Source organism: Diplotaxodon limnothrissa, linkage group LG14 (assembly GCF_057381915.1).
Source record: "Diplotaxodon limnothrissa isolate DT_005_m linkage group LG14, D_limnothrissa_male_GT1.1, whole genome shotgun sequence".
In the NCBI taxonomy this organism is placed as follows: Eukaryota; Metazoa; Chordata; class Actinopteri; order Cichliformes; family Cichlidae; genus Diplotaxodon; species Diplotaxodon limnothrissa.
Window position 1 is genome coordinate 577,490 of NC_140609.1, and position 13,721 is coordinate 591,210.

Genomic DNA, 13,721 nt, shown 5'->3' on the forward strand with positions numbered 1-13,721 from the left:
TTTCACTGATATTTCTGCTTTACAGATGTGTCGAATATTATCGAATTTGCCATATCCTGAATCTCATTGTTTATGTATACATTATTAATCCTGTAATGCTTAGTCCTCTGCATTTAACCCATTCACTCATTCATGCAGTGGGCAGCTACCAATCCAGGATAGCCACTATTCATTGGATTTGAACATTCAACCTTCCAATCATGTGGCATCTACTGAGCTATCTCTGCCCCGAGAGCTGGTCTTTAAGTGCTGATGTATGAATCCTGCTTCCGGACCCAAACTACTCTGTGTTTATTAAGCCTGTTGTGCTGCTAAAATGTTTTAATGCTTTTTATCTTGTTCTATTTAATCTGAACAAGCCCCTAAAAACAGTCAGTGATCAGCCTAACCATCAGAAACCCTGCATTAACTTTTATCTGGTGGAAAAAAAGTTGGTGTTCATCCTCCAGCTTCACTGTGTTTATGCTAACATAGCTGTGTCGCTAGCACATCACTATATAGCAGCTAGCCCAACTTCAGTAACCCGACAAACGTCACTGCTGTTTAGTTTTCTGTCTTCATTCATGTTGGAATGTAGGAGGAAACCAGCGAGCTAACTTCTAACTCACTGATCATTTTATTAAAGATGAAAGAATTTAGACAGTTTGTAACTCTCAGTGATGCCACAGAGCTCCTTTGACTTTGGGATCTGCAGCCGAGTTTCAACCTGGATTATTGCTTAATACATAATTGTGTTGTGAATATTCATCCTTAATCTGTATAAATGCATATGTTTCAGAAAAATTAAATTAGTAATTACAAGATGGTACATTTCAGGCTAGAATGGCAAAGGGGAAGCTGTCAGAGGAACGAAAGAGAAGGAACAGGGAGGATCAAAAAAGGAGAAAAAATTTACAGCCAGCCTGAGTTGAAGAAAGACTTTCTCATAAAGGGAAAGATGGAGAAAGAGAGTGAAAGAGGGAAAAATAAAGAAAGAAAAAGGGCAGAGGAGAAGGTTTTGGAAACAAGCACAGAGACGAAAGGAGAGAAAGTCCAGCAGCGTCTATAAACACAACCACAGAGAACTTTAGGAATCAGCAGCAGGCAGCTACTTGCTGGTGAACTATTAAGATGCAGAACTTGACGTGTGCAAAAACAGAATTGTTATGATGCGTCTTGTGATATTACAAAGGTTGTTAAGGTTTAATGGTCATTTTGAAAGAAATAATATCTTGCTTTCTACTAGTGTGTCATCACCACCGTCAGCACCTTGTCAACTCCATAATATGGAGTTTTTGTTTATTTTTCTCTTTTGGAGAAACATATATTTTCCTCCCTCATGATCTTCCAATAAAAATACTCAATTTTCTCAATAAATGTGTAATTTGCATGCTGCTAAATATGATTGTTTCTTATAGAGATTAAATACAAGCTTCTGAAAATATGTATGACTGTAACTCTAATAATAAAAAGCCAAAACCATCTTACTTTTAAACCTGGTATAATTAGTTTGAAAACACATGTGCATAAGCAATAGAACAAAGAAGCTGCTAATAGTCAAAATAGCTGAAACAACTTCATTTAAAATATATATATTTGCATTTCTTTGTGTCTGACGGTGTTGACAAAAACCTTGCACTTCTCCAGCAAAAACATAAATTATTAAAACATCTTACACCTGGGAGACCAAAACATGGTGAGACAGACACAACTTTGTGTAACAACTATATGTAAATATGTTTTTGAAAAATCAAAAAATATATTTTAGAAAATTAAAACCTGTTTTGTCCCTAATCTCAGGAATCACTGAGATATATTTTGAGTAGCCAAAGGCACTAATTTCATAACGGACTCATTGTGAGATTATCCAATGTTTCACAACACACAGAAGGTTTAGCATCTTTAGACTGATTTCAAGTAGGAAATACTTGCCTCCTTCTCAGTTAGCACGCCCTTCACCCCGTCCTCATTTCTACACATTTATATGTCAGTGTAAAGATGTAAAAACTCTGACGCCTCCTTCCATTCAGAGTTTAGTTGCTGGGATACAGTGAAGTGCAACATGTAAAGATCCAGGGTTTCTAGTCCTTCTCTAAAACAGCTGCTTACAGGTTTAGGCCACGTCACAGTTCCTCACAGTGGGCAGCTGAAAACAGCATGCTCCCAGTACAGATGCAGAATCGGAGTCCAGTTTAATTCATCCCATGCTCCCATCCGCGATTCAAGAAAACCCCAAACATCCAGCAGTGGCTGGGAATCCTCTGATCCTCACCTCTGATGTCCCTTTTCTGAAATGCTGCGTTACTTTTATTCCAGATGTTTGTGTCCCACAAAGGTTCTGCTTTTGCCTCGTCAGTGCACAGAATGTTCTCCCAAAGTTAAACCTTCTGGTTCTTCCTCTGAGCACTTCACACAACATTCACCCAAACACTTGTTTCTGTGCTCTGTCCAACATTCATTCATCATCAAGGTGGTTTTTTGGGAGACGAGCCTTTATGTTGGACTATCCGTCCACCCCGTCACATATGCAGTGGAGAGATCGTCGGAGTTATGGGTCTGTTGTGACCTGCTTGATAATTCATTGACGCACTCTTAATGTAATTTTGGTGAGCCGCTTACTTTTGATAGTTTCCAGGTTTTCTCCACGTGTGGATCCTGGCTCTGACTGTGGGCCTGTAAATCCTGTCAGGCTGATAGATGTCCGTCATCGTGTTCCTTGGCTGTTTCTTTAGATCGGGCCACAGCACGTCGCTCTGTGAGATCGTCACCTTTCACGTGAGACATTAATAAGACCTGGTCATGGCTGATAACACTGAACTCGTTACTTTTCCCCATTAATAGAGTAACATTTAAAAACTGCATTTTGCATTTACTCGAGTTATCATTGTCTAATATTAAAATGTATCTGATGATCTGAAATGTGCATGATAAAAAAATAAGAAGGAGCAAATACTTTTTCACAGCACAGTAACTTTATTGCTTCTTGATGACGACCTTTTGTTTTGAACAGTCGGCGCTGTGGGAAAATTACTGAGTACAACAGTCTTCTATGTTATAAAGAAATTAAAGCTGAAAACAAATATGGCTAACATGACCTCTCATTGTCTCAGGAGGTTTAAATCAGATATGCAACAAAAACCTAGAAAAAGAACATTGAATTCCATGAACACTGGATATATGATGCAGAGTGAAGACTGCTGCATGTAAGGCAGGTGTGCAGTTTGTAGGCAAAATGAGATAATACTTAGACAATCACAGTAAAAATCATTAACACATTGTGATATATGGGGGGGGTACAGCATGTTGCAGCGTAAACCTTCTATGTGCCGCTAACCTGACGTCTGTGAGCTGATGAGTCCTGATCAGTAAAACCTTCAAACCAACTCATCAGCTTTCAGATACTTAAAGTGATCGTGACATACAGACTCCATAAATATAACAGAGGTGCTCTAATAATCAATCTACTGTCAATATTACATAATGATCTAAATCCAGAAAGTCAGAACAACGTAACAGGACGAAGGCCGTCACCACAGCATGAGTCTTCATCATGACAAAAACTGGGAACTTTTCTAATCACGTGTGTTTTCTTGTTGATGATGCGTGTCCAGCTTTGGGGAGTCTTCAAGCATCGCTCACAGGAATGAAGCTCACAGTTCATCCCCATCATCGGCTTCCAGCAGGGATGCACTGGCCTGTCTGAGAGCTCATACAGGAAGCTTCCTTTGTGTCGTTTTGTTATTCTCCTTGAACTTACAGCTCCGCATCACACCATCACTGAACGTCGACTAATGTGAGAAAACAGAAATGTCAATCTGACACACATCAGTGAGTACAGTATGGATATCAGTGCATCCCTGTGGCCAGCAAAGCACTACAAAAGACCACAGTGCATGCTTTAAGAATCAGAGCAGGACAGTGAAAACGTGCAGGCGCTGGAGCTGCAGTCATATTAAACCCCACACACACGCCACATGTGCATTACTACCAGTGTTAAAGAACGCACTCCTGAAGCCCAGTGTGTGGATCAAATATGCTCTCTCTGCTAATGAGGAAGCAAGCAGCCCTCCACAGCTGGATGTCACCTCTTCTTTCATGATGGCAACAAATGGGTGTGCCAAAGTGAACATAAGCGTGAACTGAAATTTTGCAGACAGTCCGCCTTAATGAACAGCGCTCGTCTTTGGCACCGTCGAAACGAGAAGATGCTGTGTGAGTTACGACAGCAGATGTGGATGAAACGGTCTGAGCTTTGGGAACAAATGATTAGACGAAGGCAGTGCTGACAGACTGATATCAGCCAGCACTGGTGCTGTTAAGTGTTGACAACAACGTCTGAAGGCCACTGCGTGTTTCTTACCAAACGTGGCTCAGGTTCCATGAGGTTCTCTGCGTGAGAACGCACAGGAACCGAGACAGCGGGGACTCTCAGTGAGCGGATAATAGCAGCCAGTTTAGCAGCTTTCTACAACCCTGACCACAGGTCCTGACTTCATGCAGCAAACAGTCAGCAGACCAACATTAGATGGAGCTCAGGTTGCGACTGCCTGCATGCTCTGGAGCCCCGCTGTCAGCCAGGAAGACCTATCTGACGTCATTGAGTTGCCGGGCCACCGTCAGGATCTCCTTGGCTCCTTTGCTGAGCAGTAAGTCGGCCAGGTCGACGCCGAGCTTCTCGGCCTCGTCCTGGACGCTACCTGGGATCTTGTTGGCCGTGACTCCCACTCGCTGGACCTGCTCGTCCACCTTTTCTGAGCTCTGTGGCAGAAAAGCACGTTATTATGAAAACAGGTTCCTATGTGCAACGAAGGTAACGTGGCAGAAACACAATGCACGCAGCTCTTACCTGGGTCCCCACAGCGATGCTGACCTGCATGGTTTCCTTCAGGCTGTTTGAGCCATCCAGACTGTATACCGCCCCCGTCAGGTACAGCTGCAAAAGCATACAGGATTTCTCCGGGTTACTCACACGTTCAAACAAGCTTTTAAAATCAGATGAGAGCGGGCCGCTGCTGCAGAATCAAATAGGTACCAGTACAGGACTTGGTTTGTCTCCATATTCATGCGACTGCTAATGATTTAAGGATAGTGATCAGTCACAGTTAAACTTCTGATTATCATATCCCTGCATTTATAGTTCAGTCGTCTTGCAGAAGCCTGCTGAGGCCCAGCATGCAGCGCCCATCAGCTGTGACCTGAAGCACGCCACTGCATCAACAGAACCTAAAACTGTGAAGCCACAGCAGATACAACAGAGCAGTTTTCTTTGATGAGTTAAACTGAGCAGGAACCATAGCAGCTGTTTGATATCATCACTTGTGTATTAGGGGCGATCGTGGCTCAAGAGTTGGGAGTTCGCCTTGTAATCGGAAGGTTGCCGGTTCGAGCCCCGACTCCGACAGTCTCGGTCGTTGTGTCCTTGGGCAAGACACTTCACCCGTTGCCTACTGGTGGTGGTCAGAGGGCCCGGTGGCGCCAGTGTCCGGCAGCCTCGCCTCTGTCAGTGCGCCCCAGGGTGGCTGTGGCTACAATGTAGCTGCCATCACCAGTGTGTGTGTGAGTGGGTGGATGACTGGATGTGTAAAGTGCTTTGGGGGCCTTAGGGACGAGTAAAGCGCTATATAAATACAGGCCATTTACCATTTATTATTGATACTGTTGTGATACTTCTGGCCATTAGTATAAAATATGAGTATTTGCCACTTGGTGCCAATAGTCTGTTGAGACACAGCAGAGTGGCAGGAAATACTCCCACAGCTGCTACGAGTGGCAGATAAAGTGTGTACAGGGCTGGATCTGTAGCTAACAAGAGCACGATGTATAACAGTGCTGAGCCACAGTCACTAACACTCTTACCTGGGAGTCCTTTACTTGGGTGTGCACAGCCACTGGGACACTACAGCCACCCTCCTGCAAAAATAACACACAAATAAATGATAGAGTCATCACAGATTCACACAAGTGTGTGTGTGTGTGTGTGTGTGTGTGTGTGTGTGTGTGTACCAGGCGTCTGAGGAAGGCTCTTTCAGCTATGCAGCGCAGCACAGTGTCAGGGTCATGAAGGATGGACACCATCTCTAGGATGTCTGCATCTCTGGCCCGAACCTCCACTGCCAGGGCCCCCTTAAAAACACACATGCACCTTATTGGGAGCCATGAACAACCACCCGCCCTGTGGATTCCTGACCTTTCCACTCGGCAGTTCCTACCTGTCCCACAGCATACATACAGTCGTCGGGCTCCAGGATCTACCAGGGGGAAAGAATCACACTGTAAGACTAGAAGTGCCACCCACATGCTGCATATAACCACACAGTGTACCTGGCTGATGCGGCTTTCCCAGCCCATCCTCCTGAGGCCGGCAGCTGCCAGGATAATGGCGGCAAAGTCTTTTTTCTCATCCAGCTTCTTCAGCCGTGTATTCAGGTTCCCACGCTGAACACTGCAGCTCAGGAAAAGCCCACCAAACCCAGAAACTGCCCACTCAAAACCCACTGGATAATGGCTGTCATCATCATCAACACAAGCGCAGTGTGATCACAGTTTGGGACTGTTAGCAGCTGGATATATTTCCTAAACATCAGCTGATGTTAGCCTCTAGCTTGGCCTCTTTGTGTGTACTTGTTTAGCCCAACTCTGTTCACACACTAGTCAAAACCAGTTTGTGAGTGTTTGTGACCTGCACTCCAGCGTCTGTAATAAAAATAGTATTCGCTAACACTACACAGTAACCACACGTGAGAAAATGATCATTTACCCAGAAGATTATGGCTGCTTGTGGTGTAGTAACATCCAGGTAATTATTGTCCTTCTAATTAGCCATTATGGTGTTGAGACAGCAGAAGGTTGTGTGTATGGGGAGCTGGTTTCCTCTGTGCAAACAGCTGATAAACACAGGAACAGCGCGACTGCTCTCAGGAAGGATACGATGTCTTTGAAGTCCAGGTGGGGGAACCTCTTCTTCAGCTGAGCAGCTCGGCGCAGCGAGCTGGTGCCAATCACACTGCACAAACGAAGTCCAGTGTGTTAGCTGTGAGGAAAGTGTAAGCAGATATAAGAATGCATCGATCAGGTCCCTCTGACTGCACCTGTTCTCTGGCAGCGTGTCCAGAGTCTTCCCTGCATGGCTCGGATGGAGGACCACTGCATCGTGGGGGTTTTCTCTCCTGTAAGACGCACAGATCACAACCACAAATGCTGCAACGATCTATGACCCCAAGCATTATTTGACTTATTGTCCCAACAAAGGACGAGCTGGTGCTCCGCACACTGCGTGGCACCTTTGGTACACCTAATCCTCGAAATAACTTGTTTTTCATCGATTTTAAACTGGCACAATGTAACTGCACACACTACACCAGGGGTGCCCAGTCCCCGAGAGTTACCGTCCTGCAGCTTTGAGATGCATCTTTGTTCTGACACACCTCAATCAAATGAATGGCTTGTTATCAGGCCTTTGCCACACTTGATGGCATGCTGAAGAGGTAATCAAACCATTTGATTCGGCTGTGCTGGAGTAGGGACGCATCTAAAAGCTGCAGGACAGTAGCTCTCGAAGACTGGGACTGGGCCCCTTGTACTATACCCTTCATCCTGTGAATCAAAAGCATGAAGTGGAGCCCCGGAGTCATAAAAGGTTATCTAAGAGCAGAACGTATTCGATTACCCGTGTGAAGACCTCGAGGTGCCGGGTGCACTGAAATTGTCCTGAAAAGAGTAAATGCATCCAAAGTAACTGTAAGAGTCAGAAGTGTGTGAGTGACTCACTTCAGCACAGCTCCGATGGTGAACCCCGGAGGCAGAGTGGTGGGAAGGTCTTTGAGGGAGTGAACAACCAGGTCGACCCTGAAGCACACACAGGATATGCACTCGCATGTATGAGCTCCACAATGCAGCCATTTACGCAGCAACCAGAGCCCACCTGCTACATCTGAGGCTCTGCATGCACTTCACATGCTCCTGTGGACTAACACCACACAGCTTTTCTGTATTTTCTGTTGCAAAACTCTTGAAACTAGCAGGTTCCTATACTGGTATTAGGCTGCTTCTTCTTTTAACCATTAAAATGTGCACATTTTACAGGCTGCTGAGTAACTATTCGAGCTGAGCGCTTCTGAAGAAGAGAAAATAGGAAGGAAGTGTGAAGCAGTGTCAGAGGTCACACTTACTCATTCCTCTCCAGTGCATTCTCCAGCTCTTTGGTGAACAAGCTCTTCTCACCAATCTGCAGGAGACAGATTCCCATTAACTGCTTCACATTTATCAAGAACCTCCATGCAGCGTTTGGTCTGCACTGTTGCTCATGAAGCAGTGAGCTCATGTCAGCGCTGACAAGACTGTGTAGGTGGCAGCAGTCATGTCCGTTACACTTCCTGGAAGCCTTACCTTTGACAAAGCAGTATCGAGGATTTTGTCTCCTGTTGTTGACATGGCAACTGGAACACAAAAGATTAGATCATGAGACGAGTCGACAGTAACGCATGCTGCACTTTTCCCACCCTATAAGACAGGGCAGTGAACGCACCGTCTCAGGCAACGGACTGGAAACTAGTAACAAATGTAAAGACACAAAATGTTGCCATTAATCCTGTTTGTCTACACAATGGTGCTGTTGGTAATTTAGCTTCTAGGAACAAGTTTCAAATCCTCAAATTTGAGAACTTTTTTCTGAGCATCAAAACCTGAGAAAAACTGGCTCTCCCTCCTGAGAGGGATCCCTGTGAGCACTAAGCAGCAGGCATTTATGCAATATTTGGACATCATGTAAAGCCATTTTGTTCCTGCTGAACAGCTTTAATGCTGACTTCTTGCAGTGGGAGGGTGGACGACAACAGAAAAAGTAGAGTTGCTGAATTTGGTAGCAGACTTACAGGTGGTGGTATCGATTAAATGTGCAGATCCATATAAAGACTGCTGCATCCGTTTTGTGTTGGTTCAGTCTCCAGAAAAAGGAAAAACCCAGGAGAAAGTACTGAACATGAAAGTGGGCTGACTGTCTGCAAACACTGAAATACTTTTTAACGTTTTAGTTACTGTTTTCTAAAAAGTTACCATTCCTCTTTATTTTAATCAGACTTAAAAAAGAAGAATAAAACTGGCATTTTAAACATGGTAATATTCTGGGCCAATCAAAATCGCTATCAGTGCACGCCGCCTTTTAATAGGACGATATATTCAAAATCACTGCTTGTTCTATGTAATATGATGGATTTCCTTTTTTCAATAATTCCTGGTTTTTAGTTTCCATCTGTGGCTAAAAGCGCAGGAACAGTCTAACTGGACTGCTGCTCGCGTTCAGGTTCAGTGACGTTTTCTGGAAACACACGAGGTCACCAGCTGCTTTGAACAAAGACACAAACTTCAGTGTGTTCAGTGCGGTGAGGATGGAGTGACAGCGTGGACAGATTCAGACTCAATTTTAAGACTTAAGCTGTAAGAACATGTGTGTAATCCATTCACTCTGAACAGAAACATGGAGACAGAGCAGAAACGCTGCACAGACAGAGGGGCTGCCTTCTTACCGATTTCTAAGTGGATGTCAGGGTACAGCTCTTTCAACGTCTCGGCCACGCTGTCCGTCTGGATGCGAGCCAGCTGCAACAGAAGATCAACTCATTGCATTCACTGTCCTTTCACACGTATTAAATCAGCAGAACAGAGCAGATGACAGACAGTTATCATAAAAACACACTCGTCAGGCAGGATTGTTTTATCTCTGTGGAAAGGAGGTCCAGGCGGCTTTCAAATCAGATAATTCACAACCGACACTCGGGATCTGTAAGTTCAGCTTTACATTAGAGTCAAACCTGCCTGAATTTGAAGCTCCTGATTGGATAATAATGTAATACTCACCTGGCTCTTGCGGGTTCCCACTCGAATGACTCGGCTAACTTTGCCATTTCCATCCTGCCGGAACATAAAACCAGATCAGCCACAAGATTTTACAAACACTCGCTCGCTTCCGAGATGTATTCCTCATATGTTCAATCAGCACAACACTGTTACACTTTCTGACTTAAAATACGAATGAATGATCCCTCTCTGCTGGCCTCACCCTGATGTACTTGTAAGGTCCTTCCTCCATGATCCACACTGAGCTTCTGCACTGTAGAGGCTATTGTGTGCTGTGTGTCTGGGACTGACTGCTGCGTCCTGGTAAGGAGCTTTGCTGAGGTCATATAGCCTCTTGCTACTAAACAGTGTCCTTTCTTACTGGACCCAGCTGACTCCTCCCCCACTAAGGACCTCCACCTCTAATATCTCTGGTTCCCACAGATAAGTGTGTCTTTTCAATGAGTCCGTTACATAAGGCAGTTTAGGAGGGTCCTGGTTACAGGGTGTGGTCACAGGGAAGAGTGTGAGTGGAAACGTTCCTCTTCAAACAGAAATATCCAGATAACACTGCTGGCTGTTTTTAATCAGGGACACACAAGGCTGAAATAAATGCAAAGATGCAAACACTGCTCAGAGTAAAGACTGATCTTAAGCGTGTCACTGGAAGTCTTTATTTCCTTGTGATCCTGGTCAGACTTTAATAGCAGTGGCCGAGTAAAACAAAGTAATACTTACGTGAGTATTTCCGTATTTGCTAATATGATGTAGTTTAAAACTAAAAATGTTGTTTAATAAAAATAAATGATAATCTTCAACAGCACACCAGATGTTTGATTTGACTGTTTGTTTTTGACTAGATGACTTATTATACACGTTTTAATTATTAATGAAAATAACTGATAATTCACTCATTTCTGTGCGCGCTACATGCAGATTACATCGTTAAATTATTATTCTTACTATTAAATCTGAATTATTTGTAACATTTTCTTTCTTTTTACTCATTTATTTTTCACCTGACCCGTGCACGTCTCAGACATAACCCTGGGTATTACGAAGGGTAAAACAAAGACTGAATTTCCAGCCGTCTGTCCGAAAACTGCGTCCAAAAATCGATCAATTTGTCATGTATTTACTCAGCGCCTTTAGAAACATACCTGTTATAGTGTAGCCGATGTTAGCAGGTGGCGAACATCCATTCGGCACCAGTGACATAACAGCCAAGTGTCATTTTAATAAAATGCTGAACTTTTAAATGCGTTCACCTCCAAGTTTATCAACGTAACTCTGAGGCAGGAGCAAAATCAGTGCTGCCCATTTCACGAGGGAGGAATATAAAAGCTTAAGTGAACTCAGTATCAGTGTCTCTGAGTGACTTCAGTCTGAGAGGGGAAAACAGTGGCGGTGGGGTTTTTCGGTGTCTATAGCTAACACGCGGAACTCTAAGGCTAGCAAATGAACAAGCAGGCAGCCTGTAAGGTTAGCGTTCAGTGTTTCGGTGCCAGCACTCTGTTTGGCGGCCTGCTTCTAACCAACGCTGATCTTAACCTTCCCAAATCAAACTAAAACGTTTAGCTTTTTACAGCTACTGTCTGTCACGTTTGACACCGCCCCCTGTCCAATGGAGAGCAGAATCCGCAGACAAGCACAAACGTCAGCCAATCAACGAGCCCTACGTGATGACGAAGTTTACACACAACGCGTGAACGCTGAATGAGCAGCAAGTCTGACAGAACAGTGAAGAAAACCTACCTGAGAACTAGCTTCTTCCGACATGTCGGTGATTCGGTTGAGTCCGCCGGTGTTGCGCGAATCAGCAGCGTGTTTTTCTGGACACAGAGACTATTAGAGACACCCAAACTCCTGGATGAGCTCCGAGCACTCGTCTCAAACAGCTCCGCGTATGAGTGAGCGTGGTGGCTATGATGTCATCGGACCGGCTAGAGGTCATTTCCTGGTCCCGCCTGACCTTTCTGCTTCTGCGGGCGTGGGTGCTCACATCCACGACTTCAAGTGTGACTATGTTGGAAGTTTAAAGAAGTTTAAGAAGGGAAAGCGCAATAATTGACTTCCGGCTGCTAAATATCCGCCGGTAGTATTAAAATGATTACTTTAAAAGCTGACGTCTTGTGTCATGTTTTTGTGATCTGACGACGTGGCCATAAAACCCTGTCTGTCAACTTTGGACTTTTATGCCAACTACCATACACACCTGTGGGCGTATCCAGTGCGTCAGTGAATTCACTGACTGGGAGTAAATATATTACACGCATATTCTTACGTTGTTACTGTATAATTTAATGGAACAGTGAAATATCTGTTGATTGAAAAACCAACATCCTCCGCAGTGAGATAAATACAGGATCGCGCGTTCCTCTTCCTTTTTTTAAATGGCGACACCTAGTGACCAAAATAAGTTACTGCAACACTGTGACGTGTGTAGTTTTTCATGCTAGGGGTCTAAAATGAGAACCATTTCCCCTCCCCCTGGGTGAAAGACGCATCGATGTGTTCACACTCCAGTGACGCAATCAGACAGCAGTATCACGTCCAAAGATACTCAGGTATGCAGACTGGAGAAAAGAGCAGGCAAGGATCAAACTACCAACCTTCTGACTGGTAGAGGACCTGCTCTACCGCCCGAGCCACAGGCATTGCGCATGACAAACATGTAAACAGTATTCCCATATGAATGTTGGATTTATGTCCCTAAGAACATTCTGAATATCTTAAAGTGTTCCTGCCACCAGCATCTTGCTTACGTGTGCATTTACATTAAATGAAAAATACTGTCTGCTCAAACTGCAGCACGGTGGCACAGGGGTTAGCACTATTGCCTGAGTTCAATTCCACCATCAGGCCGGGGTCTTTCTGTGTCGAGTGTGCATGTTCTCCCCGTGTTTGCGTGGGTTCCCTCCGGGTACTCCGGCTTCCTCCCACCGTCCAAAGACATGCAGCTTGTGGGGATAGGTTAATTGGATAATCCAAATTGCCACTAGCTGTGAATGTGGGAGTGAATGTGAGTGTGAATGGTTGTCTGTCCCTGTGTGTTGGCCCTGTGACAGGGTACCCTCACCCATCAGAACTGGAATAAGCTCCAGCTTAGTCGTGGAACTGGAAAAGCAGAAGGATGGATTGTTGGAGTATGTTTACTTTTCTTTCTTTGATAATAATAATATTATTATTATTAAATATTATTATTATTATTATTATTATTATTATTATTATTATTAATAACAATAATAATAATAATAATAATAATAAACGGAATTCAACATTTTTGTAACTTAAACTTAAAAGACAACATTCAATTCCATAATATATCTGACTTTGTTAAACATGTTAGTCACATTCCTCACACGCTTCACAGCCATCGTTAGTTCGTTGCCCCCCGTCCGGTGACAAATGCCCAACGAGAATATTTATGTTTACAATTAAGGGTTAAAATGTAACATAAAGAACGTAAGGAGGACAACAAAGAGAAAAGACTAATTGTATCATATGTTGCATTAGACTGTGACGTGTTCACATCACGGAGACACAGATGGGATGAATTTGGTGTTTTGACGATGGTGGTGGAGAGCGCTGCCTGCACTGAGGACTGTAGCATATCATTCTTTTTTATGTGTGCTTTGTGGGTGAAGACATTTTCATCCCGGAGACCAGCCCCATCAGACGTGAAACGCTATCACTCAGAACTACTCTGACAACCTCTCTGAATAATATTTATGTGTTTGCCAGGTTACTGATACGCTGATAAACGTTAAAAGTAATCGCGTGGAGGTAATTTGTGGTCAGTAGTCAGAAGTCTGAAGAAGAAGAAGAAACGCTGGTGGAAGTAATCTGCAGAGGTGGGACCAAGTCATTGTTTTGCAAGTCTCAAGTAAGTCTCAAGTCTTTATCCTCAA

At 44.0% G+C, this 13,721-nt stretch overlaps 1 protein-coding gene across 1 annotated transcript; it reads right to left on the reverse strand.

Annotated features, from left to right (window-relative positions):
- Nucleotides 1-3,132: 3,132 nt before the first annotated feature.
- Nucleotides 3,133-11,740, reverse strand: LOC146618173 (porphobilinogen deaminase-like). The gene is made up of 14 exons (XM_085370347.1): nucleotides 11,566-11,740; nucleotides 9,832-9,885; nucleotides 9,501-9,573; nucleotides 8,365-8,414; nucleotides 8,148-8,203; nucleotides 7,747-7,824; nucleotides 7,068-7,145; nucleotides 6,907-6,982; nucleotides 6,301-6,414; nucleotides 6,189-6,227; nucleotides 5,983-6,102; nucleotides 5,836-5,889; nucleotides 4,826-4,912; nucleotides 3,133-4,737 (listed from the first exon to the last, which is right to left on the reverse strand). The coding sequence occupies exons 1-14, from the start codon at nucleotides 11,587-11,589 to the stop codon at nucleotides 4,564-4,566; spliced, it is 1,077 nt and encodes a 358-aa protein (XP_085226473.1). The 5' UTR covers nucleotides 11,590-11,740; the 3' UTR covers nucleotides 3,133-4,563.
- Between the last annotated feature and the right edge of the window lie 1,981 nt (nucleotides 11,741-13,721).